Genomic DNA, 23,284 nt, shown 5'->3' on the forward strand with positions numbered 1-23,284 from the left:
TAGACATAAATTATTATTAATACTGAAAATAATTTCTATTGATGGATTATTTCAAGTTATATAGATGATAATTTCTTTAAAAATATCCCTTTTTAATTTTTTTTTTTTTTTGCAAAATAAATAGACCCATTTGCATAGGAATGTGACATTGCTTTTTCCTATGACTATTTGAGAGGCCCGTTTGAGACATTGGATGAAGGCATCTTTCTCGTAGGTCATGGACATTCACTTGTCAATGAGGAATCTGGGAAAATCCCTTTTAATGGTCAGCAATATCATGACATTGGTGTTGGCCCATGAGGCCCAATTAGGTCCTCAATTCTTCCATAATAGATGTCTGGGCTCGGTTCAGTCCTCTTGTCCAATCCAATACACACAGTTTCAACCCAACCATGTTTGTCACTTCAGGCCTATTGAGTGCGCTTGCCTGTTTGGGACAAATTTCTCGCTTTGATGTATAGGGTTTGAAATCTAATTTTAAACAATGTAGATGGTTCAAAAACCTAAAAGCTGCCTGCTTTTTTCACTGTTTGAAAGAAGTTGGTTCCTTTCGACTGGAGAATTGAAAAGGATCTCTCTATCCCAGGCAGTCAAACTCCGTACGCCACACTCCAAACTCCAACTTTGACTCTTTTAACGTTCGGACATAAAATACCTACCCTCTAACCACATTTGATAGAACTTTTTTTTGTCCTCGAGCCAGCCCGATGTACATAGGTCTGTCCAAACGCTCCTGAAAGTCATCAAAAGCCTCTTTCATCTCGAATAATGTGATTTCTTTATAAGCCACACTACCGAGAATATTCACTCACAGAACCATAAAGTTGTACAAAGCCCCAGAATCAAAGCTCATGAGAGAGAGCAATGAAATTTCTAGGGATTGACATTGGAGAACTTGGAACTTGCATCAATTAACCAAGAATATCAAGAAAAATGATGTGACATGTCGAAACCATCCGCTCGAGCTCAATTGAATCCCACGATTGCATGCAAATTGTCTTGCTCATGCGTACATTGGATAAGGCTCCACTTAAAAAATGATAGCATGTTCAACAATATATATAATTCCGAGTGACAAATGTTGTGATTGCATGTTGAATTTATCGAAGCTGTTCAAAACTCTTTTATATATTAAAGAAATAGACGAAGGCAAGGCATGCATTTCTTGATTCTTCCAAGAGAACAATTGCATCCACGAAAATCAATTGGCCCTTGTATAAACTCAACAAGTGATTTGGCGTATATGACATAGGGTCATCATCTAGATAAAAATTTTGAGGGCAAGTCAACAGGACTCTATTTTTTCCTTATTTCTTTCCCTAATCGTTGCATCCAAGGCAGTTGGACTTACAACATAACTTCCGAGTTTTGTCCTAAAACTAGCATGGTCGAGGTGCGCCTTTTTATGCCCTAATTGAAAGTTTGGAGTACGGCTTCCAAACTCGATCGTGCACGTCGGGACAAGTGAAGGGCAGGGCCGCAGAGGGGTAGCTATCAATGGGGAGCGGGGGAGCCCATGTTCAACTGACGGAGGTGAACGTTGGGAGAGGGGATTGAATGAGAAAGCGATGGCAGGATGGCAAAGCCAACCGCCGGACCCAGCTCTTGGAATCCCGCACATGGAGCCGCCGCTTCTTGTTTTGGAGGCTTCCTCCCTCAGTTAAGTCATTTGCCAAAAGAAAAATAAAAAATGAAAAAGATCAGAAGAGGCGATTGGTCGTATAATGTTTGATTTGGCAGGTCTACCGAGTTGAACGTTTTATCGGTCCACTTGACCAATGCGTACTCGATGGTCTCTTATTTTGGCAATGTTTGAACATGGACCCCTGAGCATATCGAGTGCCGGATCATGCGGATTTCGCGTGCAACGTACCGCAGCCTCTCGGGGGCAACTTACCCTAGACCTTGCCCCTCTCTCGCTGCCTGCATCGATCCGGTCCACATGGGAGAGACGTGATGAATCTTGATTGAGATGACGTTTTATCAGTCCACTTGACCATTGCATACCAAAGCGGAAGACTTGACCTTTGACGTGGGGTCGATGGTCTCTCCTTTAGGCAATGTATGAACATGGATCCTGAGCATATCAAGCGCCGGATCACGCAGCTTTCGCGTGCGACATGTCACGGTCTCTCAAGGGCAGTTTACCGTAGACCTTGCCCCTCTCTCGCTACTTGCATAGATCCGGTCCACATAAACATACACCATGAATCACGATTAAAATCTGTTGACGGTCCATATTATCAATATCACGAGATTCACCATGGGCGGACCAGTGTCGCAAGTTCACGCAAGAATCTACCCTTCTTCACTCGTGCTCCCCTTTGGTTAAGATCACACCGAGATCCGCGACATCATCGGTTCCCAAGCGCCGTTGCATCCCAGGATCACGTGCGCGCGGCGGAGCAAATGGTCACTCCGATCTCTCTCGATTTAAAAATTTCATCTCGCACTTACCGTTAATCCGCTCGGTATATAATATAGCGAGGCTCTTAAGCAAGCGAGGCCATGCGATGCGACGAAACCTACGGTCTAGTGTTTTTCTCGGTACATATCGAGCGGCCTCGGATTGCCCTAGCACACGTGGCATCACAAGATGCGAGCACCGTTCTCACTCATCAGAACGAAAATCAGGAAGAGGAAACGTCAAGATTTTGCGCATTCATTCAATCTCGAAGTGAAGAGAGAGAGAGAGAGAGGGTGGAGCGTGCTGACCGGGTCAACGCACGAGAGCTCGCCAATTTCACTGTTCTAAAAAGGAGTGAAAAAAAGAAAAGCGAAAAGAGTCGGCAGCAGACACGAAAAGGGAGGATCAAAGCAATCCTCCCCATGGATCGCACGCCTTTTCAAGGGAATGAATTAAAGTCGGGGACGAACGAGAGCGCGCTCAAGTGACCAGGTAAATGGGGATGGGGGAGGAGGTGGAGGTCCTCCGCGGCGGCGGCGGCTCCTCCATGTTGAGATCCCTGAGGCTCACGTACGGCACCTCCACGTCCCCCTTCCTCGCCGGCGTCAGCGTCCCGGCGAGCGGCCCCGACGACGGCCTGCTCGCCGTCCGGTACGGCGTCCCCGGGGCCGAGGTCCTGCTCTCGGCCAGGTACACGGGCCCGGACGCGGAGCCCTGGAAGGAGCGGGGCCTGCACCCGGCGCCGTGCGGGTCCTCGATGCGGTCCCGCTGCTGGTGGTGGTTGTGGTGGGCCCACCGCTTGAAGAAGAGGAGCGCGTTCCTCCACCACCGGGTCTTGTTCTTGAACTTGTGGAGGGACGAGGAGGAGGAGGAGGAGGAAGGCCTCTTGGTTTTGTGGTGGTGGTGGTGGTGCGGGTGGTCGTCCTTGGAGATGGGCTTCTGGAGCTTGAAGTGGACGGAATCGGTGGGCCTCACGGCGGCCGCGTCTCGCTTGTGCCTCCTCGCTTCGCCCAGAACCTGCACGAAAAATGTCGGACCCAGAGCTGAGCATTCACGAGAAACGAGAGACGCCCGCGAAAGAACCGGAGAAGAAGAAGGCGAGTAGGAAACGAGAGCCGAGACGGGACCTGGAAAAAGTCGAGCTGAGGGTCGAAGCCATAGTCGCTGAAGTGCTGTGTCTCCGGAATGGGGAAGATCGGAGACTTCGCCGACATTGTGGGCGCTTCTGGGCTGGCGTTGCTCCCCTTGACGCGCAGCGGGGAGCAGCTGTGTAGTGTCGAAGCTCTTGCAGAAGAAGAAGAGGAAGAAGGAGAAAGTGGGGGGAGGGGGGGACTAGCCTTAGTTTTGATGTGATTTTGCTAGTTTTAAGGGGCCCAAGGTGGGAAGGGCCGTTGGTGTTGGGGAACCCTAGTAAATGCTTTCCATACCTTTTAGCATTTCTCTCTTTTTATTATACTTTGTTGTCTTATTTTTTAGGTAGTTTCATTTCGATGCCGTGATTCCTCTCATTCATTATTTATTGCGCCTCTCTTCGGTCGCGCATGTGGGGGAGACGGGGAACGCCGGATGATTATTACATTATTAGTAGGAGGCTACTTAGCCCTTGTAAGCTCTCTCCCTTTTCGTACGAAAAGAAGAAAGGTTTTGATGGAAATGTTAGCTTTTACGTGTCTTTAATATGTTTTCTAACATGTGATGTAACGGGACTTTACTCCACCGGTGCACATGAGCCTCCAAGTCAAAGGTACACTAGCACTAACTCTACTCTAAACCAACATGTTTGATTGCGATCCGAGGTTGGCCGTGGCGTGGGGTCTGTATCTGCTTGCCCTGTCGTCTTTCTTCGCGTTTTCAAACTTTGGTGGCGATGGACCATGCTTTTTCTCCGAGCTGCTCCGGCCAAAGATTAGAGAAAGTCTGGGGATGAACACGAAAGGGGGGAAAAGCAGAAGGAACGAAAATTTGCAACTCTCTTTTGACTTGGGATTACTGGAAAAAGTGAGGAGAGAGAGCATTGCTAAGATTCATATGCACGTGATAGACCCACATCGTTTCATGTGGGCCAAGCAATCAGAATAAGTATTTTTGAGTAATTAGCGAGACGGATGACCATCTAGACATAGTCTATAGGTGTTAGTTAAACGTCACTTAGCACAAGCTTTGCATGTCTTGGAGAGGAGTGGAGGGGATCTATTATGATACCATTTGTAACAACTTTGTTCGTTTCACATGTGTCAAGTCCTTAAAATGAGTACTTTGAGTAATTATATAAGGTGATAATCATTTGGAGGTAAGTGTTGACTTATGAATCTATCAAAATAGCATCTTTATATCGACGTGGGACTTAAAATATCACAAGCTCCATCACTTAAGGAGTTGATGTACTTGTCAATGTTGACCTGAATCGCCTAGCAATACTCTCCTCATTTACTGTGTGATTTGATCTAGTTTTGCTTCCTTCGCCATTATAAGAGCTTGCCGAGAGTCACACTATTCAAGCTCTCTCGCCCAAACAATCACCTCTTACCTTTGTTTGATCGAATATGGGCTGAATTCATCTTTGAACCTTACAATTACTAGAGAGGGCCATTGTCTAGTATCATCTATAATGTTTATGTCTAGTCCACGAGGGCTAAACCTCTGAGTAGCCACACAAAATAGTGATTATTTGGGGTGGGTATGGTCATTGACTTATGAATCAAATAACATCTAAAGTCCCACGTCGATTGAAAGAGAGTATGTTAATTGATTCATAAGTTAATACCACCCTCTCATGGTCATCAAATTGTGTGATTATTCAAGCTACTCTTCAAACGTTTAAAAAATCTGATGGACAAGTGGATTGACATTGACAATATGAATTTTTAAGTGTGAAATGATTTGGCAAAGTCATGGTAGCACGCTCAACTTGTCTAATTTACTGACTTAAAGAAATAAGTTACATTGAACTCAACTCAACTTGAGATAACTCAATTTCCTAACTCAATTTCCAACGTCCTCTAATATTTTATACTTTTTTGGGAGTAATTTTAGGAATAAACTGGATCCAACCTCAAGTCTTATATGATCAGATCTTGTCAATGTATTTATTACTCAAAAAGATATATGAGAAGTACACGAACTTTAAAGCAATGCAAAGTTCAAAATATTATAAAACAAAGCCAAATCTAAGAAATAAAGAGGACTAACAGATATAGTAGGGTTAAAGCACATGCTTGTTTTATAAGAATGAATTTGTCAAATAAAATAATCAGTGGACCTCACGTTTTCATCCGTGACGAGCACAAATCAAAAGTTTCCTCTTCACTAATCACGGTGTGTATTGCTAATCAGGGATGCGCATCCGCCCAAGTTCAACTTCCTCTAAACCATCCTCGTGCAGAGAGTCGAAATCAAAACAAAGCAACTAACCGAGTCCGTGGCCTATACAAAACCGGAGTCATCATTTCCGGTCAAAGTCCATAGCGTGCACATGCCCATTTCTTTGACCAATCCAGACGAGACGATTCACGTGCGTTGGGGTGCATGTATTGGATCCGGCGAAACCAACCATCTTTCCTCGCGGACCGGCCCTGTACCTTGCACCCCCCATTAAGTTAGCTAGGATTCATGGGAAAAAGGACTTGGAACGGAAAGCGAACTTTTTACAGTTCTATCTGTTTTGGACTTTGACCCGTTGCTGAATTTTCGAAATTCTGCACTCTTTTTCCTTTTCCCTATCAAACACTTGTTTGAAATACTTCAAAATCTCTAATCCGTTGAGTTTTAAAATGGGTTCACATGTGGAATAGATATGTTAAATGGACGGGCCAGGTTAGATTGAAAGCGAACCAACCTAAATTGACCAATTTAAGCCATTTTCATACAATACTAAATGTCAGATCGAAAGCGATCCAACCTAAATAGACCAATTTAACCATTTTCATACGATGCATATTTAGTAATTCAAATTTAATTGATACCTAACTCAATCCATATTGATAAAATGCTTTCATCATACCCAACTAATGAGAGCATGGAGTGAACGAGTGTGAAATCGAGCGAGAACCGAAAGTATCATCAAAGTTGGTCATGTATAAATAAGTTATGAATCCATCTAACATTCATATTATTTTCACATTTATCATTTTAAATTTATTTATAACCCATTCATTGAAAATGAGTTTATAACTAATTTTGACAGATCTAACATGGACTCAGGCTTGCCAAGGGGATGATAAAAGTCATTTTGAAGCTGGAATTAGAAATGATTGGGACCATATCCCCATATCTGCAGGGCAAGCCACTGTGCACGAGCGCCATGTGAACGCCATATGTGTGGGTCAATCTAATTGCTGTTTGACGGGTCACGGGCAAAGGATCGCTACCCTTTTCCATCTTCTTATGGGTACAGAATATCATGAACACCATGAGGGAATTCTGAAACTTACCCACTTCCTCACGTGCATGGAGATGATGATATAATTGAATTCGAAACAAGGAATCTAATTATGAAGTTCTTGCTTTTACTGATCCCGGGCCAAGTTTCACTGAGTCAATCACACAATTCAACAAGAATTTCATATTATGAAAAGCATTGATATAGCTATACAAGAAAATATCGAGCATGGACCGTCTATCTATTGGTAAAATGAAATAAATTAAAAAGATCCATTGATTCTCTATTTAAAATAGATTACTAATTCGGCTCGTCCTAGTTGATTCAAAAGGGTTTGAATCCTTTAAAATGATTTATCCAAAATTGGCCAAAAACTCCAAACTTTGTGAGGAATAGGAGAACCAACAAGAGAGTAAATTTAATCATTATATCCTTAGGTAAGGTATGTATTTTGATAGCTATATGACAAGAAACGAATCTAAAGTTCATCTAATCTGCTTATATCTTCTCTACTAACAATCTAAAAGTCCAACACCCCAGAACCAGATGAAGATCGAGTAGAAAAAGGAGCTCTTGCGACAAGAGAGGAGTCACGTAAAGTGTAATTGCTCTGAGTTTTGTCAAATTCAAGCTTATATCCTCTTTCTTTATTAGGGTAACCAAAGTCTCTTAACTTTCTCTACATGTATATTGCTAACATGACGCAAAATGGATCTAGTGTCGATCTGCCAAACAAGTTCCCCATCAAGAAAAATAAGCAAAATAAAGAATGAGAGAGAGAGAGAGAGAGAGAGAGAGAGAGAGAGAGAGAGAGAGAGAGAGAGAGGCAGAAATGGAGAGAGTGTCGAGAGAGCCAAAATGGATCTCCATCGACCTGCCAAAAATGCTCCATCAAGAAAAATAAGCAGAAGAGAGAGAGAGAGAGGATTAAGCATCGTCACAAAAGCATCGTCGCCCCTTGCGATCGCTAGCAAGGTTCGCTCGGTTTTAGACACGCTCTAGCAAAGGTCGTGCGACCCTCCCCGGGAAAAACCAAGGGTCTCATAACGATCGCGATGGCAGTAGACAGCATTTTATGACCCATTCGAATTTTGTTGTGATGGTCCAACGCGCCTTGTCGACGTGTTCTGTAAATCCTAGCTTAGGCCAAGCGACCCTTGGCAGTGGTTGCATTTGTCAGCGCTGCCCCAGGTTTTTCTTCTTCTTTTACTGATTTGGCTATCATTTGGCCCCTCATTAAAAGCACGCATCTATTTCGCACCCGCACCGAAAGCTTGTCTGTGTTACTTATAATGATTGACACGAAAGAGGTTCATTGCATGAACAGGTAAAGTAAAAAGAATCCAAGTGCTGAACTCAAATCCGTGGACCAACTCGCACAGGTTACGATAGAAAGTCAAAGTCATTATCGTTCCAAATGTCTTGTTCTTTGATTTCCATCCTCCCAAGTCTGTTTAACCAAACAATACCATATATCAGGACAAATCTCCCTCGACGGGGTCGTCGGATCTCGAGTCAAAAGTGATCGAGCGATTGCAGACAGAGAGTCGTAGCCCGTTACACAAAACCCGAGTTGACGTGCTTCCAAGGGAAGGATCCATTCCTCACAAGTGAAACTCCAACCAGCGCACGCAAAGGAAAGAAGATGGCTCTTCTCGTTTGTCGAACCCGAACATACGCAATAATTTTGGCGAAGAATCGTTTGAAATTCTTGCGAGATGGGGTCGAACGTGCATTCACATGAATGTCCAATGATAGAGACGCAAATAATTTGGTGAAGATGCGTTTGAAACTCCTGCAAATTGGGGTCCAACGTGCATTCACATGAAGGTGATGGATGGCTAATTTAATTTTCAAAATTGACTTCAAATCAAAAGCAAATGCACTCTCATGTCTTGAAGACTCAAGGGATTTATAAATTTGAAACGCTAAAGTAATGCGAAGACAAATAATTGAGAACAAATGAGGAAATTGCAAGGAATCATATTGGAACATATTATACGGCTTTCATTCTTGATGCCATGCTTGCTCAATGACTGAAATTGGACATAAGCTTCTTAAAGGAAATTAATGAAGCACGTAGGCAAAGTAAAAGCTTACAAAACATGGCTGGAAAGATTCTATAATCACACATAAGTACTGGAATTAGGAAATCTAATCTAATTTGAATGATCTTCTACAAAAGCTAACCAACTCCTCAAATTTTTTTATGCTTTGATTGATGCTATGTGATTCTTGCTTGTAGGGCATAATCTATGCAGTATATGTGTCGAGAGATATGTAGGATGAGAGGTGTTGGAGGGGCGTTTACTTGGATTTCTTTTGTTTCTTTAATGAGCCATTTTGTTACGCATGTTGATATTCTCCCGCAAGAATCTCTAATCACCTCTTGTGCACTACTTTGAGGATGATTTGTAGCTACTCTAATCCTCTATTAAAATTATCCCTTGGAAAATGATTCATTCTTGATTCTTAGATTTGTTATAAATTTCACTTAAAATATATACATTGAAAACTCATGATCGATGAACTCTTCAAATATTTACAATTGATGAGCTGCTAAGCATTATATAGAATGGGTCTTGTGAGTTAAATGTAGTGCCGTTGCCTAGTTTCGGCCACTAACTTCTTATGTTCGGTTCGATGTTTGGGTCTGGTGTTAATACGCAACCGTAGACTTTTGGCACTGAGCTTGCTGCAAAGCTCCCTTGCCATGGTTGCCATGGCTAAGCGCTGGCTGTATCCCTGGTGAGCACAAGGGCCACCTCACCAATAATTAAAGTGGTGTTCTTTAATCATATATGGTGCTAAAGGAGACTGGTATCTTGAATTAACCAATCAGAGATGAGTATCGGCTAATTCTAGGCCCACCAATAATTAGGAATCAATTAGCATCGATCCATCATGAGATTGATAAATATATAAGTATATTTCTTTTATAACTTGCCATTTCGGAGGATACAACCATATGCCTTTACAAAATAAATCACACCCCTCGAATGAAATAAACTAATTCCGAAGCCCTAAAAGGAAAAAAAAAAAAACGAAGATTTAACGAACGAAATAAACTTCCTCAGTAATCCGATTCTCTATGCACAAGTCAAACTCGTTCTGAGGGGTCAAACAAGGGCTGCGACGCAAGCAACCCGATTGCCCTGGAAGACCGCCACGTGTCCGCAACTTGCTCCGACCGGGAGTCCACCTAGACTTTCGAGCTTTTTTTGACTCTGACTGACTGACACGCTAAACGCCGAATGTCTTTTTTCCCCATTTCCCATAAGGCAAAATGATCGCCACGTCAGCACCTCCGCGGCTTCGGCGATGCCCACCGAGTTTTACTGGGTCTCGCCTCTCCCCACCGGCGACAATCCTTGCTCCAGGTCCACCTCGGTCGCCGGAGGCCCACGACTCGCCGGGCTCGCCGCCGCCGCCGCCGCCGCCGACGGTGAGGGGCTGCCCCCCCACCTTTCCCTGCTCAGGATCCTCTTGAATGACAACATCCGGCTCACCGGCGACCTGAGCCGGCTCGCCGGCGTGTCGCACCTCGGCTCGTCCTCCGGCTCGGCCCACCGCGGCACCTCGATGGAGAATCCGGCCAGCTCCGGCGGCTTCCTCCGCCCGGAGAGCGGCGGGGCCTCCGCCGACGAGGAAGAAGCCGCCGCCATCCCCGGCGCCTCCTCGTGATGGCAGGACGGGCAGAGGCCCGAGCTCGTCCCGGCCTCGGCCCGGTCAAACCCAGGGACCGCGATGGCGACGAATTCTTCGCCGACCGGCTCGACCGGAGAGCGGCAGAGGGGGCAGGTGGAGTGGGAGTGGAACCACATGTCGATGCAGTCGACGTGGAACGAGTGCTTGCACTTGGGGAGCAACCGCGCCTCCTCGCCGTCCTCGAACTCCGACAGGCACACGGCGCACTCCGGCCGCGCCTCGCCTCCGCCGATCCCGGGGGCGGCGGGGGCGGGGGCGGCGGCGGCGGCGGCGGAGGAGGAGAAGGTGAAGACGGGGAGGGACTTGAGGACGGAGGAGTCGAGGCCGCGGGAGGCCTGGGGGCGGGGAAGTCGGCGTAGAAGACGATCTGGGTGCGGCGGTTGAGGCGGTTGCGGCGGAGGAAGCGGCGGCGCTGCTGGCGGCGGAGGAGGAACCAGCGGGCGGCGAGGTGGAGGGAGATCATGATGATGACGACGAAGAAGAGGACGATGATGGCGGCGAGCATGATCCTGCCGTTGAGGGCGTAGGCGTTGGACTGCCCGTCGCCGGGGAATTTGGTGTTGGGATCGCCGAAGCCGTAGTCGTCGCCCATGGCGTTGCAGTCGCCCACCGGCCGGTTCGTAAGCACAGAAAGAGAGAGAGAGAGAGAGGGAGAGAGTAGAGAGAGAGAGGGGGATGTTGGTTTGTGCCTGCGGTGGGAGGAGGATTATTAGAAGATGGGAGACAGAGAGAGAGAGAGAGAGAGAGAGAGAGAGAGAGGGCGAAAGTTCGTGAAGGTTTCGGGGCGCGCGGAAAGATGAAGACGAGCCCCAAGGGTTTCTCCCGGTCCCTTTGAGACGCCTTGGTTGACCCGGGATCCTCTCGCATCCTTCCGGAATTTACCGTGTTGCCACCACTGCCGCCGCGTTCCCCATTCCACACGAACCCCTCGTGCTGGACATCATCTCCCCATTAAGGAGGTTCGGTCCGGTTCTCTAATCCTAAAAGTAGAACTAATGTCCGGATGGTGACTGCATATATTTTTTCTTTAAGAAATGTGAGCTAAACACTATCTCATCTAATAGTATTGTAAACTGCAGATCAATGACATTTCACTAATTGTTTCTTCCCTCAATATCTTAAGGTCTTTCATTTTTTCTCGTTGTGCATGGACACTCTTTAATGACCGAGAGTAAAAGTGATTGATTCCATTGAACTGATCTAGATTAATCCTTAGTTCTCAATTTTGGAGATCGGGAGCCGATCCCCCTTATTCTATTCGAGGCCCCGACTCGGTTCGAGTCAGAGTCCAAGTCCCAGTGAATATCTCGCCAAGCGAACGACGTCGGATGATGAGCGAGCGAGATAAAAAGATTCAATACGGTGGTGACTGGAACATCCTGCGCGTGTCGGAACGGGCGTCGCCTTGAGTCATGCAAGCTGACGCCTCCACATAAATTTTTCTAATCGCCTCAAAATGATTAAAATCGACGTCATAAGTGAAGTGGCGTTGGAAGGCAGGAAATTAACTTCAAAGCATGAGCAAAGAGATCGGTAAATTAAAAAAAATAAAATTCAAGAAACCCCCTTAAAAAAATTTAAGAAAAGTGAGAAACCGAGTGCTTCGAATTGCAATTGACTCGCCAGCCAGTCAGATCTAAACAATATGCTCGACGTGTGAAAATCGTGTTCCCTTGAGCAGCACGTCTTTCGCATCGATGGGACAGGTATCCGGGTCTTCATCGTTTCCCCCGACGACCGGCGAAATCAAAGGATTCGATGACGGGTTCGCGGGCGAAGAATTCGATCCGTGCGGGATTGATTTCGGGATCGATCCTCTCCAATCTCCCGAAATCAAACCTGATTCTCGGTTTCTAAGGAAGTAGCACCTCGCCAGTCTCTTGGGTCCAAAAACAAGAAAAGTCCGACTCTAGGGACTTCGATGTGACGAGGAACACAATGAAACGAAGTCTCAGCAGCTCGGGAAATCTCAATAACATGCCGAGCGGTTGGTTGGACACGACGGTACCCTGCCAATCGCCAACCACTCCCGTCAACTCGAGTTTCGCACCGATTAGCACCAATCAAATTGGGATCTTTTCGAAGCATGACCGAGTCGCACCATGCGATTTAGACTCTATTATTGATAGACTGATCTAGATGAGAAACACAATGAAACGAAGTCTCAGCAGCTCGGGAAATCTCAATAACACACTGAGCGGTTGGTTGGACACGACGGTACCCTGTCAATCGCCAACCACTCCCGTCAACTCGAGTCTCGCGTCGATTAGCACCAACCATATTGGGATCTTTCCGAAGCATGACCGAGTCGCACCACGCGATTTAGACTCTACTATTGATAGACTGATCTAAAATGGGTTACAAACTCATATCTTAACTCATGTTCGATTCTAAGTAGAAAAACCCATATTTGACAAGTTATATTATCACATGAATCAATTATATTCAGGATTACAATGATAAAATTCAAAATAATATAGATGTTAATTAAGTTCACTTTCTCTTGTCCTTATTCAATCTCATGCTCGCTTACCTCATGCTCTCATCTATGTTTGGATATAAATTTTCTTAAATTAGTTGAATTGTATAAGTATTTTAATAATGGATCTGGCTTGAATGGGAATTGGACTATTTGGGATTTGATCCAAAATTCGCATTGAACCCCCGATTGACCATTGGCCCGTTCTACAAATTGGACACCACCTGCATTGAGTCAGATGAATTCATTACTTTTTTCACCGGACGGCAATTTGATGTGACAGTCTTATTGATTGACTATCATCAAACGTGGTTACCGCGTTGAACAAATGCACAAAATACAACAGGAGTAAGCGAAAAGATAAATAAGTAGCGGGAAACTGACGCAGGAAACCCAACAGCATTGCGCGTTTGCATAAGGTGGACCAAGACCCACGGAAATCTTTAATAATGCAACACGCGGGATATTCACTCACGCTTCTCCTTCCCTCCGTTGTCCTCACTGTTGTCCGACACGGTTTTGGTTTTTGGACTCTTCGGTCGCTCTCACCTGCACCACTCTTTCCTTCGTTGACTCTGGAAATGAGTCCTTGGAGTGAGTCAACCAAACCAAAACCCCAAACCCACGTTCGTACCTACTCCTCAAAACGATCTTGTTGATTAGCATTGCGATCGAGGGGTGAAATGGTTGTGTTCCAAGGTGGAACGCGGTACTGGTGTCGTAGGTCCCGATTCCCGAACCGAACCAGCAGAGTGGTGTTGAGTTCTTGGGTGATCAGCGGAAGGTACTGGCGTTCATGCCGTCCATGCAATTCGCCATCTTGCGATTGCAGGGTAAGTTTAAAAAGGGTGGAATATATGGAGTGCAAGACCTCTGCCAACATATTAGAAAAAGAATTAAAAGCTTTACAAAAATGTGGTGGTGTTACATGGCCCCAAGAAAGTTGTGATCTAAGCAATCACGTTTCTTTGCTGGGGAAGGAATGACAACACTAATCACATTGCTATCTATGTTATAATGCTCGTTGATCAATTACACTGGCTTAATAATAAATTAGACAGTAACCGAAATTACCGATGCCTACGTTCTGTTAAGAGTGTCAAACTAAAGAGGAAGAGGTCCCAATCTTATTTGCTCTCGAGCTGTACAGCCACTTGCCCTGATTGTCCGGAACAAGGATACGTACCCGTGGCACACCATGAGGTTCATGTCAACCAGCAGGGTGTAAATCAACGGGCTCCACAAATCGCGAGCTCCTTCTCCTTTTGCTGTCGGGAGTGCACCGCACGCCGCCTACTTTCGCGACCTTAATAGGGAACTTAGAATGAGGTCGTGACGATGGTACCCTTGACCTAGGCCTCGAAAGAGAATTGGCAGGAGACTTCTCCCTCTCTCTAACCGGTCCGTTCCCACCGCCTTTTCCCGCGTGTTTTATGGGAGACCTCAGCCTCTTCTTCAACTGTATTTCCCTCTCTCTCGTCTTATTGCCGATCAGACGAACGTGGAAAGGATTCACAGCAGTATAACAGACAGATTCCCTGATGTCACTCCTCTCCAAATCAACATCTCCATTGTTCACCTGAATTATATTATAAGCATGTGGGGGAAGCTTGTGATTTTAGCAATCTTCAAAGTCATTTGAGTGAGTATGATTTTACATGAGTGATTGACTGACATAAATTGGATAGCAGACAGAAAAGTGCCAGCATAATAAAGAGATTACCAATTGAAGAAGCGCAGAGAAGGTTCGAGCCACATCATGCTTCTCTTGGCCATGCACGATATCAGCAAAGGACATGGCATTCTGTTGATCTGCTTCTACAGAAAGTTTTTCGAGGATTTTGGTGCTGTATCCATGAATGTCAAATGGAGGGCGAGAATCCTATCAGTAAATGAAACTTCCGAAAGTCAAAGAGCAAGGAAAACAGGACCGTGGACTTTAGTAATAAGATTAAACAAGAGCTGTCTTTTTTTTTCCAAGTGAAAGAAGCCAAAAATATTTACTTGCTCTTCCAAGTTGTGCTCAATCTTTTGTTTCCATGTAGAAACTCGTGCAGCCAATTCAGTCTGTTTCTCACTTTCAGCTATACTGGTAAGGAGAGCATCCTACCAGCAAAAAATGGATTAACAACACTTTGTCAGATATGGCATAAAAAGCAGAGTCTCTCGTTTCATTTTCTCACATGACTATTATTGCATCACACGGCATAAGCAGAGGTTGGTGTTGTAGGAAAAGCAGAAATTTTACATACAGCAAAATTTCACAATGGTAAGAAAAAAGATAGAAAGTATTCTCTCAAACCAAAAGGAAAATTCTTTAGGGTGTATATGCAGTAATGGTTTAGATCTAGTGAAATGTCAAATAATTACTCAAACAAAAAACAACTGACAGACCACATTGTAACCATATGCTACAGAATCAGATGGGATACTCATAAATACAACTGATTTATATGCAAAAAATTCCTCATCAAAGTCTTACAGTAACTGCAAAGTCCGGCTGGTGGATTAAGAGGGAATATAGTATAAGAAAGTCAACTAGAAAGTGCACTATGACCCCAAAAAAAAAAAAAAAAACAAAGAAAGTGCACAGGTCACTGACACTCACGCAGACAGGGATGAAAAAGCTCCAATTACTTCCCATAAGTGCTGACTTGACAAGCCATATGTGCCGGAAGCACTAAAGTTTCAGCAGAAATGATACTTACTACGTGAGAGTGACAAAGCTATACTTACTAGGTGAGAACGACAGAGGTCTTCTAAATTTGCATTTGACACCACAACTTCATCTCCAAAAGCCTCATCAGTCTCCAAATGAACATCATCATCACGCTAACCAGGTAGCACAAAAGGTTTAGGAGTTTGCACCCATAAAACTTCACAATATGGACTATCGCTAGTCAATCTACCTTATCAGGAAATGTGCATCTTCATCCATTTCATCAACATGCACATTCTCAGGCATGTCCGCATCAACTTCATCAAAATCAGGAACTCCATCATCATGTCCCTGATCTCCGTTCATGTTATCAAAACTACCAAAAACATTTGAAGTTCCACAAATTCCATCTATCAGCGACTGTCTTAGCTGCAATGAAAACACACATAACATTCATTGATCCGAACCCAAACTATGAGATGAGGATAAACATACAATTACCTTTTCAAACAATGGTGGGGATTGGGTCCCCTGCCATCTTTCATGGGTGTTTTGATTTTCCCACACATATGTGAATTCTGGACTAATAGTGCCATGTCTTCTTGCAAGAGGAAATTCATCCACTAAAGAGACTTTCCTCGAAGAATTAATGGAAGGCTTTCTGCAGGCTTTTACTAATTTACAAAAAAGGAAAACAGAGCTGGAAAATTCAGCAACATGACAAAATGAGAATATAATCAAAAGATATATGTTTTAAGGACCTCTTTTGAAAGGTTTCACTTTTAGATTCCCAGGTTCATGGGGATTTAGAGGCTTCCATGGGTCGTCATTGTCATCGTTGTCATCATTATCTTCATAACCGAAGTCTGCAGGTCCTGCATCATCATTATCCATGCCAAACTCATTTTGAGAGTTTATAAAGTCATCAGGAGCAAGAGGATCTAGCCCCACGTCACAACCACCAACTCCGATTTTGCAGCCAACAGGAGGAGATTGGTCCAAATTGTTCCGGCTCTTTCCAGCAGATGACTTATGTGCACCACCCCCAGAGCGGCCTGTTGGGGATTGAAAGCTCTTGCGAGTTGATTTGACCTTGATTCCTTGGCTCTGCCCATTTCTAACATCTTCCTTTAAGAACGAATTCACTGTGACAGCATCACATGAATCTAGGAGGATAAAATCCCGGAAAATTTCACTGCTGGCCAACTGCAAGGAAGATGGTCATAAAACCTATTTACTGTGACGGAAAAGTTAACTTTTGAGGCATCAATGTATTAGAAGATGTTGCCAACTTTTATACCAGATACGACTCCAATTCTCCAGCTGTACCAGAAGCATCTAAGCAATCACCTTCCAGTACAACCAGATTGGCAGGAGGCTTCACGAAGTAATTTGGTGGAGCATCTTTCTCTAATGAGCTATCCAGAGAATTCTTCGGGTCCACTGCAGTACAGAGGATTTTAGCATGCAATGCAATATTGAATTAACCTTATCGTGAAAAGGCAATGCAAAATAGGACCACCTGGCACATCATCTGAGATCCAAAAAGGATCTTCATCTTCATCTGGAACCACGCCTAAATCACTTTCTTGGGGCCGGACTAGTGTGCTTTCATCCTGATTTTGCTGCCTGCTCCAAGCAAAACATGAAATCTAAGCTTAAAGCTTCATCTTAGGAACTCCACGAGAATAGCTCTCAAAACACAAGCTTGCAAGGTAAGCAGGCTCTTGAACGTTTAACAATAAACTCCAAAGTGCATTTCCTGATTAGGCCTGTCTACGGCTGAGTCGTTACGACCATTAAAGTAAGGCACATAAGGAATACAATCATGTCCGCCCCCCCCAGCTGCACGTCCAGATGGGTCATATGTTCATTCCGTTTTACGCATCATCGTTGAATTTCCTCCCAACAACTAATTCTTCGTCAACACTACTCTTAGAAAAAAAAAGGAACTTTTCAATACAGTCCTAGACATAATATGAATTGCACATCCATTGCAGCTTTAAATGACAAAAGACTACCTCCAAGCCCTACACAATCACTTCGTGCAGAAAACATGGCTTGCCCATCAATTAGCCAATTCTAACAAATGCAAAAACAGGAATTCGATGCTACACTTCATACCGCTAAAACAGGGGAAAACTTAATTTTGTCTAAGAAAACGAGAGACAAACCGTTGTTGAGAGATGAACTCCAAAGCGTGCAAAACCAACGAATACAGATATTCCACCTTCCGGCTGTACACTTGGGCCGAACCCTGGAGCAGCAAAGCAGCTGCATTCCCACGAAAGCCTCCCCAATTAGCATTACGAAAGCACAGAATTCGCAAGCCTATCTAACCCGGGGACAGGAAAATGAAAATGCAACCCAATATCTCAAAACCTTCAGCGAAATTCACGTGGATGCGTCCGTCCTCGTCGTCGGGTATCTCGCCGGCGCAGATCTTGGCCAAGTACTCTTCGAGCAACCGGTCGAGATCGACGGCCCAGTTGGATTCCGGGTCGCGCTCGGCGTGGACCCTGTGGAAGCCCTCAGGGACGCCGCCGGCGGCCGGCTCGTCGCGGAGGCTGGTCATGTCGCGGCGACGACTGAGGACGGGAGGCTCATTCCGGCGGTTGCTCGGCTCGGTGAAAACCCTAGAGTTACCGCAAATTGGAAGGGGAAAACCGATCGATGGAAAGGGGTTTCGGGGGAAAGCGAAGGTTTTTCGAACGACGGGGCGTGAGACGGTTCGAGGGCAGGAGCTCAGCCGCCGGACCGGCAACGGCGAACGTGTCGCCGGCGCGCGCGCGGTGCCTTTAACCACAGAAGCACCGGGAAGGAGAGAGAGAAGGGGGAGAGAGGGAGAGAGAAGTTCAAATTGTTTTGGAGAAGAAAATTTCCCGCTTGAGCTTTTTGTTCGGTTCTGGTCTGATCAAATTGGGCTTTGCCGGGTTCGGCCCAAAACAACTGGACCTTGCATAGAAATCAGGTCTCTCTCTCTCTCTCTCTCTCTCTCTCTCTCTCTAAGATTAGGAAGAAGCCCACCTTAGGTAACCATGGACTAATTTGTACTTTATGGCGTCAAGAATCAAATTGAATCGAGGTATAAAACAAATATGATCGAAGTCGACAACCAATGCTCGAGATTATTTATTATGTGCATTTGTTGATACTTATTTGAGCCGTCATTTCTAGCCATAGTTCTCATTAGGCCCCTTAAATGGATGGGTTGAATTTGATTCGGGTCGGGTTGGAATATGGTCTAACCCAAAATGACTGATTGAACTTGGCTTGATCATTTTTGATACGATATGAATTTAGTGACTCATTCCCGACTCAACTTTCTTAATAAATTTTCTCCTTAAAATGTTGCCATTGAAGAATGAGAACAAGCTTGCGGAGTTGGTTAGGAGGCTTGTGTCGAGTCATGGGTTAGGCTTTGCACAACACATGAGTAATGTAGAGACGTGAATGAGCGCCACGCTAAAGGATAAAAACACCTGGACAGATGGATTTTGGGGTTAGTAATGGATGAGGACATGAAGGTCGCAGTGAGATGAAAGGTGGTGGATCTTGCCCGGGTGACAATCAATACCCTTGCTATCATTAACCAATTTGCTTCCGGGCATTGGCCGCCCATGATGACGATGGTACAATATTAGCTTTCCATTTGTACCCCTCTCTCTATGCTTGTGCAGATTCCACGAAACTGGCATGGGTCGGCACAAGTCATAAATGATAGTGGTTACTCAAGGAACTTCTATTATATATTAGGAGACTGATTTTCTTATTATAACTCATCACAATCGCTAATATTTTATCGTTATTCCTATACAAATTGTCTAAAACAACATTTATCTATGGTCAAGAAATACTATTTTGAGATAATAAATCCTCAGGAGGATTGGTGTTTCAGGATATTATAAAAATCCTCTAGTTAATTACTTAATTGTTGATAAGGTGAAAGGATTCTTTCTCAAATCTTTGCAGGATTTTGTGCCTATAAGTATCATCTCTTAACATGATCACATGCAGTTTCAATGAATTATACGAAATCTTAGTATGATCATATACCTCATCTCACAAGTTGTTTTATTCAATTTTTCGATTGTACTTATCATATCTATAGGAGTAGATTTATGAATTGTGTATAAATATGTATATTTAGAATATAAGAATTGAATAGGTTCACATTGGAATCTTCCATTTTGTGTCCTTTCTCATCATCATAATTGAAAGATTGTGTATATAGTCACATTATCAAGTACCAACAACTTTTGATAAAGAAAAATTACCAACAACGATTCTGATAACATAGTATCGCATGACGAAATTGTTTTAACTCTATCTTCAAACCGGTGGTGCATGTATTGCACGGTGAAATTTGCCTGAGTTATAGTCAAAATAAATCAAAGTGACCATAATAGTTTATCACGTTGTTCCCATGCAAATTTCATATGGTCCCACAGATATTAAATGGCGTGATTCGATCAATTGGTTAATCTGGGCTAAAAGTTTTCCATATTAGGTGTTGGAATAACATAGATTGACTGTCATGGGAAATAGTGGTACGATAATTCGCCGAATCTTCATCCTTTGTCCAAAGGATGCAGATTCGGTAATTTATTTTTGGCCAATAAATTTTAGTAAAAATTACAGTCCTGCATAGGAGGACAAAAAGTAGGCAACACAAAAGATGAGTCAAAAAATTGGTTAAATTTGCATGCGTTGGAAACCACTAAGGCCCCATATAGAATCGAGCTGTTTTAAACTCATTTCAACCCATTTTAAAATTTCACCGACTCACATACAACCTGGCGCACTAAAATAACATTAAAAAAATGGGTTTCTAAGCCATATTATCACCTCCACTGATCATGTTAAGCGGAGAAAGGATACCGCTTAATGATATATAATATATAAAAAAAGACGGTGTTTGATGGAGATCTTTTAGATTGAAATTGTAGGGTTTGGCGGGAATACGATTCCGCACCAATCTACTCAAACATATTCTTATAATTTGTTAACTAAAAGAAGCCGACTCGTAAAGGAGATACAGCCTGGAAGGGACAAGTGGTTCACGGCACATTTTCTAATACGTGAAACCGACCTTCGATCTTGGAAAGATTGTTTGGGATTCATATATAGGAGCACGAGGTTTTTCACTATAGGTGTCCTCAAATGCTGCCTGTCCATACATTGGAAAGGAGCTAAAAAGAAAAGAAAGAATACTTTGGTGGTCGAGGAAGTTCTATATGTGCCTTTATCCAGGTTATTCACTATAGGTGTCCTCAAATGCTACCTGTCCATACGTTGGAAAGGAGATAAAAAGAAAAGAAAGAATACTTTGGTAATCGAGGAAGTTCTATATGTGCCTTTATCCCTTGATATTTTTTTAAGTCTTGGACTTCATATATGGAAGAATCCATGTCATAGAAAATTCATGATGCTAATGAAACTTGAGCTATAAGAGATGAAGGTGCAATCCAGCTTACTTGATTAAATGTTCTCAATTATCAAAAGTTAAGCTCTCGATACGAGAAAAAGTTCTTTTTCTAATGAGTATACATACTGTTATTGTTTTCAAAATCATGTGCAGATATGACAATCTTTAATTTCTCTCTAATTATCAAATTAAGGGCGTGTTTGATAGCAATATCAAGTGTGTTCGATCACCTCCGATAACACAAAACTCAATCAATTGTTTTGGGTCTAAAACCACTTCATGCAACTAGTAAGGAAGGGATTACTAAATTAATTAAGTTATCAAATACCCAATGAAAATTAAAGTATCACTAATGACATTGCAAAACCTTCCAATAATGTTCGCTATTCCATGCTTGGTAAGAAATAAAAACAAGGGTGGTGTGTTAAGGAGTGATGCTCATGAGTAAGTATTAGGCCACTATAACTTCTTATGATTTCAAAACTCAAAATGATATTAGCTTCTCCCAAGTCCTTCATATCAAATTTAGAAGTCAAAAAGCATTTCATTAAATCACAGTATCAATGATTTTAAAAGAATAAGCATGTCATCAACATATAAGCTAATAATTATAGGTTCACTATAAGTAGTTTTTGTTTATACACATTTATCTACTTCAATAGAAGTAAATTCATTGTTGACTAGAACTTGGTCAATTTTCTCATTCCATTATTTTGGTGCATGCTTTAGGCCCTATAAGGCTTTAAGGGGGAAAAGTGTCATAAAAGTTCTAAGCCTATTGCATTTATGTCAATTTTATTCTAACCATTTTATTTATGCCAATTTAGTCATAATTATTTGACCTAGTGTCAATTCAATGTATATATTTTGATCTAGCACTAATTCAGTTTTTTTTCAGCTATTTTTGGCCGGATATTACTGACGTTGACTCTAGTCAGCCTATGTGGCATGGTGGGTGTTAACTTGGATAACTTTTAATATTATTTTAATATTTTTTGAATTATTTATTCATTTTTCCTTTTATTTCTCTTTTTTTCCCCTTCCTCTTCCTCCACCCGACCTTTGGCTAGCCTCGCAGATCTAGCGAGGGTAGATCCTTGCCGGCCATGGGATTAAGTTGGCACTAATAAAAGGTTTAGGATTAAATTAGTATCAACGTAATAAGTTTAAAACTTTTATGACACTTTTTCCAACTTTAAGAAGTTTACAAACTTTGTTTTCTTAGCCAGGAAGAGTACATTGCTCATGTTACTAATGTTTAGTGTGGGATTCTAATTCAACAAGACCTATCTGCTCTCGACATATCCTTAAATTTGTTAATTGAAAATGCAAAGTCAGAAAGGTGATTCAGCTATTGCAAGAATCAATTCCATCCATAGCATATTCCTAATATGTACTTTGAACCAATCTTAAAATGATATTATACGGTGTAAAAATAGGAGTAGAATGTGTTCACATGTATCTACGTCAGGCAAAGTGGAAAAGAAGAATATACTTTTTGGTAATAAAGTTTTAGAATTCGTTGATATTTTGGACTGTGCTATTATTATGGAAGGTTCTATTCTTAGCATAAAAAATCAGGATGCTTATAAACTTAAACTACAAGAAAAATGTGGGCATGACTCCATTGCACTTCATTTACTACCCTCACATTCCCAATTTGTCACGAGTTTGGCTCTGGAACTGTCTTTCAAAATATTCAGCAGGCGGCAAAAGTCTCCAATAATTAGCATCACGCACGTGAAAGTGGAGGGTATTGAGCTTGTATAATAGTAGGACGCTGAGAATGCATAGAGCAAGTCAATGCCATCCTATATTTTGAAGTACAGGAAAGGTAAAAATTCTTCAAAAATCAAAACTTTAGAATTCTAGAACTTTTCCTCTTAATTTTAGGACCAAGGTAGCATTTCCTAGCAATTACCTTTGGAAACCATCTGAATGTGGGTACTAAGAGCCTTCCTTTATTCCTTCTACATTGGCATGGCACTTTCCATGAGCTCTATATAAACTGATCTTCGCCTTCGAACTTGAACACAAGAGAGAAACCAAATCCAAAGCTTACACAAAACTTTCTTCTTTAGCTCACTCTCCTTCTACTAACTCACCTCAATGGCACCTCAGGGAGATCGCCTCGCTGATATTGGAAGGGAGGGTTTTGCACTAATAGACATATTTTATGGTGGAGGAAAATCAGGTCCAGCACCGAAGAAGCCATGCAATGTCCC

General features: G+C 43.1%; 3 protein-coding genes across 3 annotated transcripts; all 3 read right to left on the reverse strand.

Moving 5' to 3' along the window:
• Positions 1 to 2,634: 2,634 nt before the first annotated feature.
• Positions 2,635 to 3,791, reverse strand: LOC104415170. The gene is made up of 2 exons (XM_010026423.3): positions 3,535 to 3,791; positions 2,635 to 3,424 (listed from the first exon to the last, which is right to left on the reverse strand). The coding sequence occupies exons 1-2, from the start codon at positions 3,619 to 3,621 to the stop codon at positions 2,888 to 2,890; spliced, it is 624 nt and encodes a 207-aa protein (XP_010024725.2). The 5' UTR covers positions 3,622 to 3,791; the 3' UTR covers positions 2,635 to 2,887.
• A 5,899-nt stretch (positions 3,792 to 9,690) lies between these two features.
• On the reverse strand, positions 9,691 to 11,168 carry LOC120286794 (RING-H2 finger protein ATL2-like). The gene is given in 2 exon segments (XM_039299307.1): positions 9,691 to 10,833; positions 10,836 to 11,168. Coding segments are annotated over 2 exon segments (963 nt in total). The 5' UTR covers positions 11,086 to 11,168; the 3' UTR covers positions 9,691 to 10,120.
• A 2,771-nt stretch (positions 11,169 to 13,939) lies between these two features.
• On the reverse strand, positions 13,940 to 18,479 carry LOC104415172 (condensin-2 complex subunit H2). The gene is made up of 12 exons (XM_039300158.1): positions 18,014 to 18,479; positions 17,806 to 17,905; positions 17,154 to 17,260; positions 16,932 to 17,074; positions 16,393 to 16,837; positions 16,133 to 16,305; positions 15,882 to 16,060; positions 15,839 to 15,848; positions 15,709 to 15,804; positions 14,977 to 15,078; positions 14,696 to 14,854; positions 13,940 to 14,551 (listed from the first exon to the last, which is right to left on the reverse strand). Exons 1-12 carry the CDS (start codon positions 18,204 to 18,206, stop codon positions 14,183 to 14,185), a joined length of 2,076 nt encoding a protein of 691 aa, XP_039156092.1. The 5' UTR covers positions 18,207 to 18,479; the 3' UTR covers positions 13,940 to 14,182.
• Positions 18,480 to 23,284: the final 4,805 nt, after the last annotated feature.

The sequence above is a fragment of the Eucalyptus grandis genome, chromosome 8 (assembly GCF_016545825.1).
Source record: "Eucalyptus grandis isolate ANBG69807.140 chromosome 8, ASM1654582v1, whole genome shotgun sequence".
NCBI lineage: Eukaryota > Viridiplantae > Streptophyta > Magnoliopsida > Myrtales > Myrtaceae > Eucalyptus > Eucalyptus grandis.

Bases quoted from the DNA above. Each gene is read 5' to 3' on its own strand.
- LOC104415170 (XM_010026423.3), bottom strand. From the start codon at position 3,621: ATGTCGGCGAAGTCTCCGATCTTCCCCATTCCGGAGACACAGCACTTC. The intron at 3,425-3,534 runs GTCCCGTCTCGG...TTTTTCGTGCAG, and splicing joins CTCAGCTCGACTTTTTCCAG to GTTCTGGGCGAAGCGAGGAG.
- LOC104415172 (XM_039300158.1), bottom strand. From the start codon at position 18,206: ATGACCAGCCTCCGCGACGAGCCGGCCGCCGGCGGCGTCCCTGAGGGC. The intron at 16,061-16,132 runs GTAATTGTATGT...TTTTCATTGCAG, and splicing joins CCCCACCATTGTTTGAAAAG to CTAAGACAGTCGCTGATAGA. The intron at 14,855-14,976 runs GTAAATATTTTT...ATTTACTGATAG, and splicing joins AGCACAACTTGGAAGAGCAA to GATTCTCGCCCTCCATTTGA.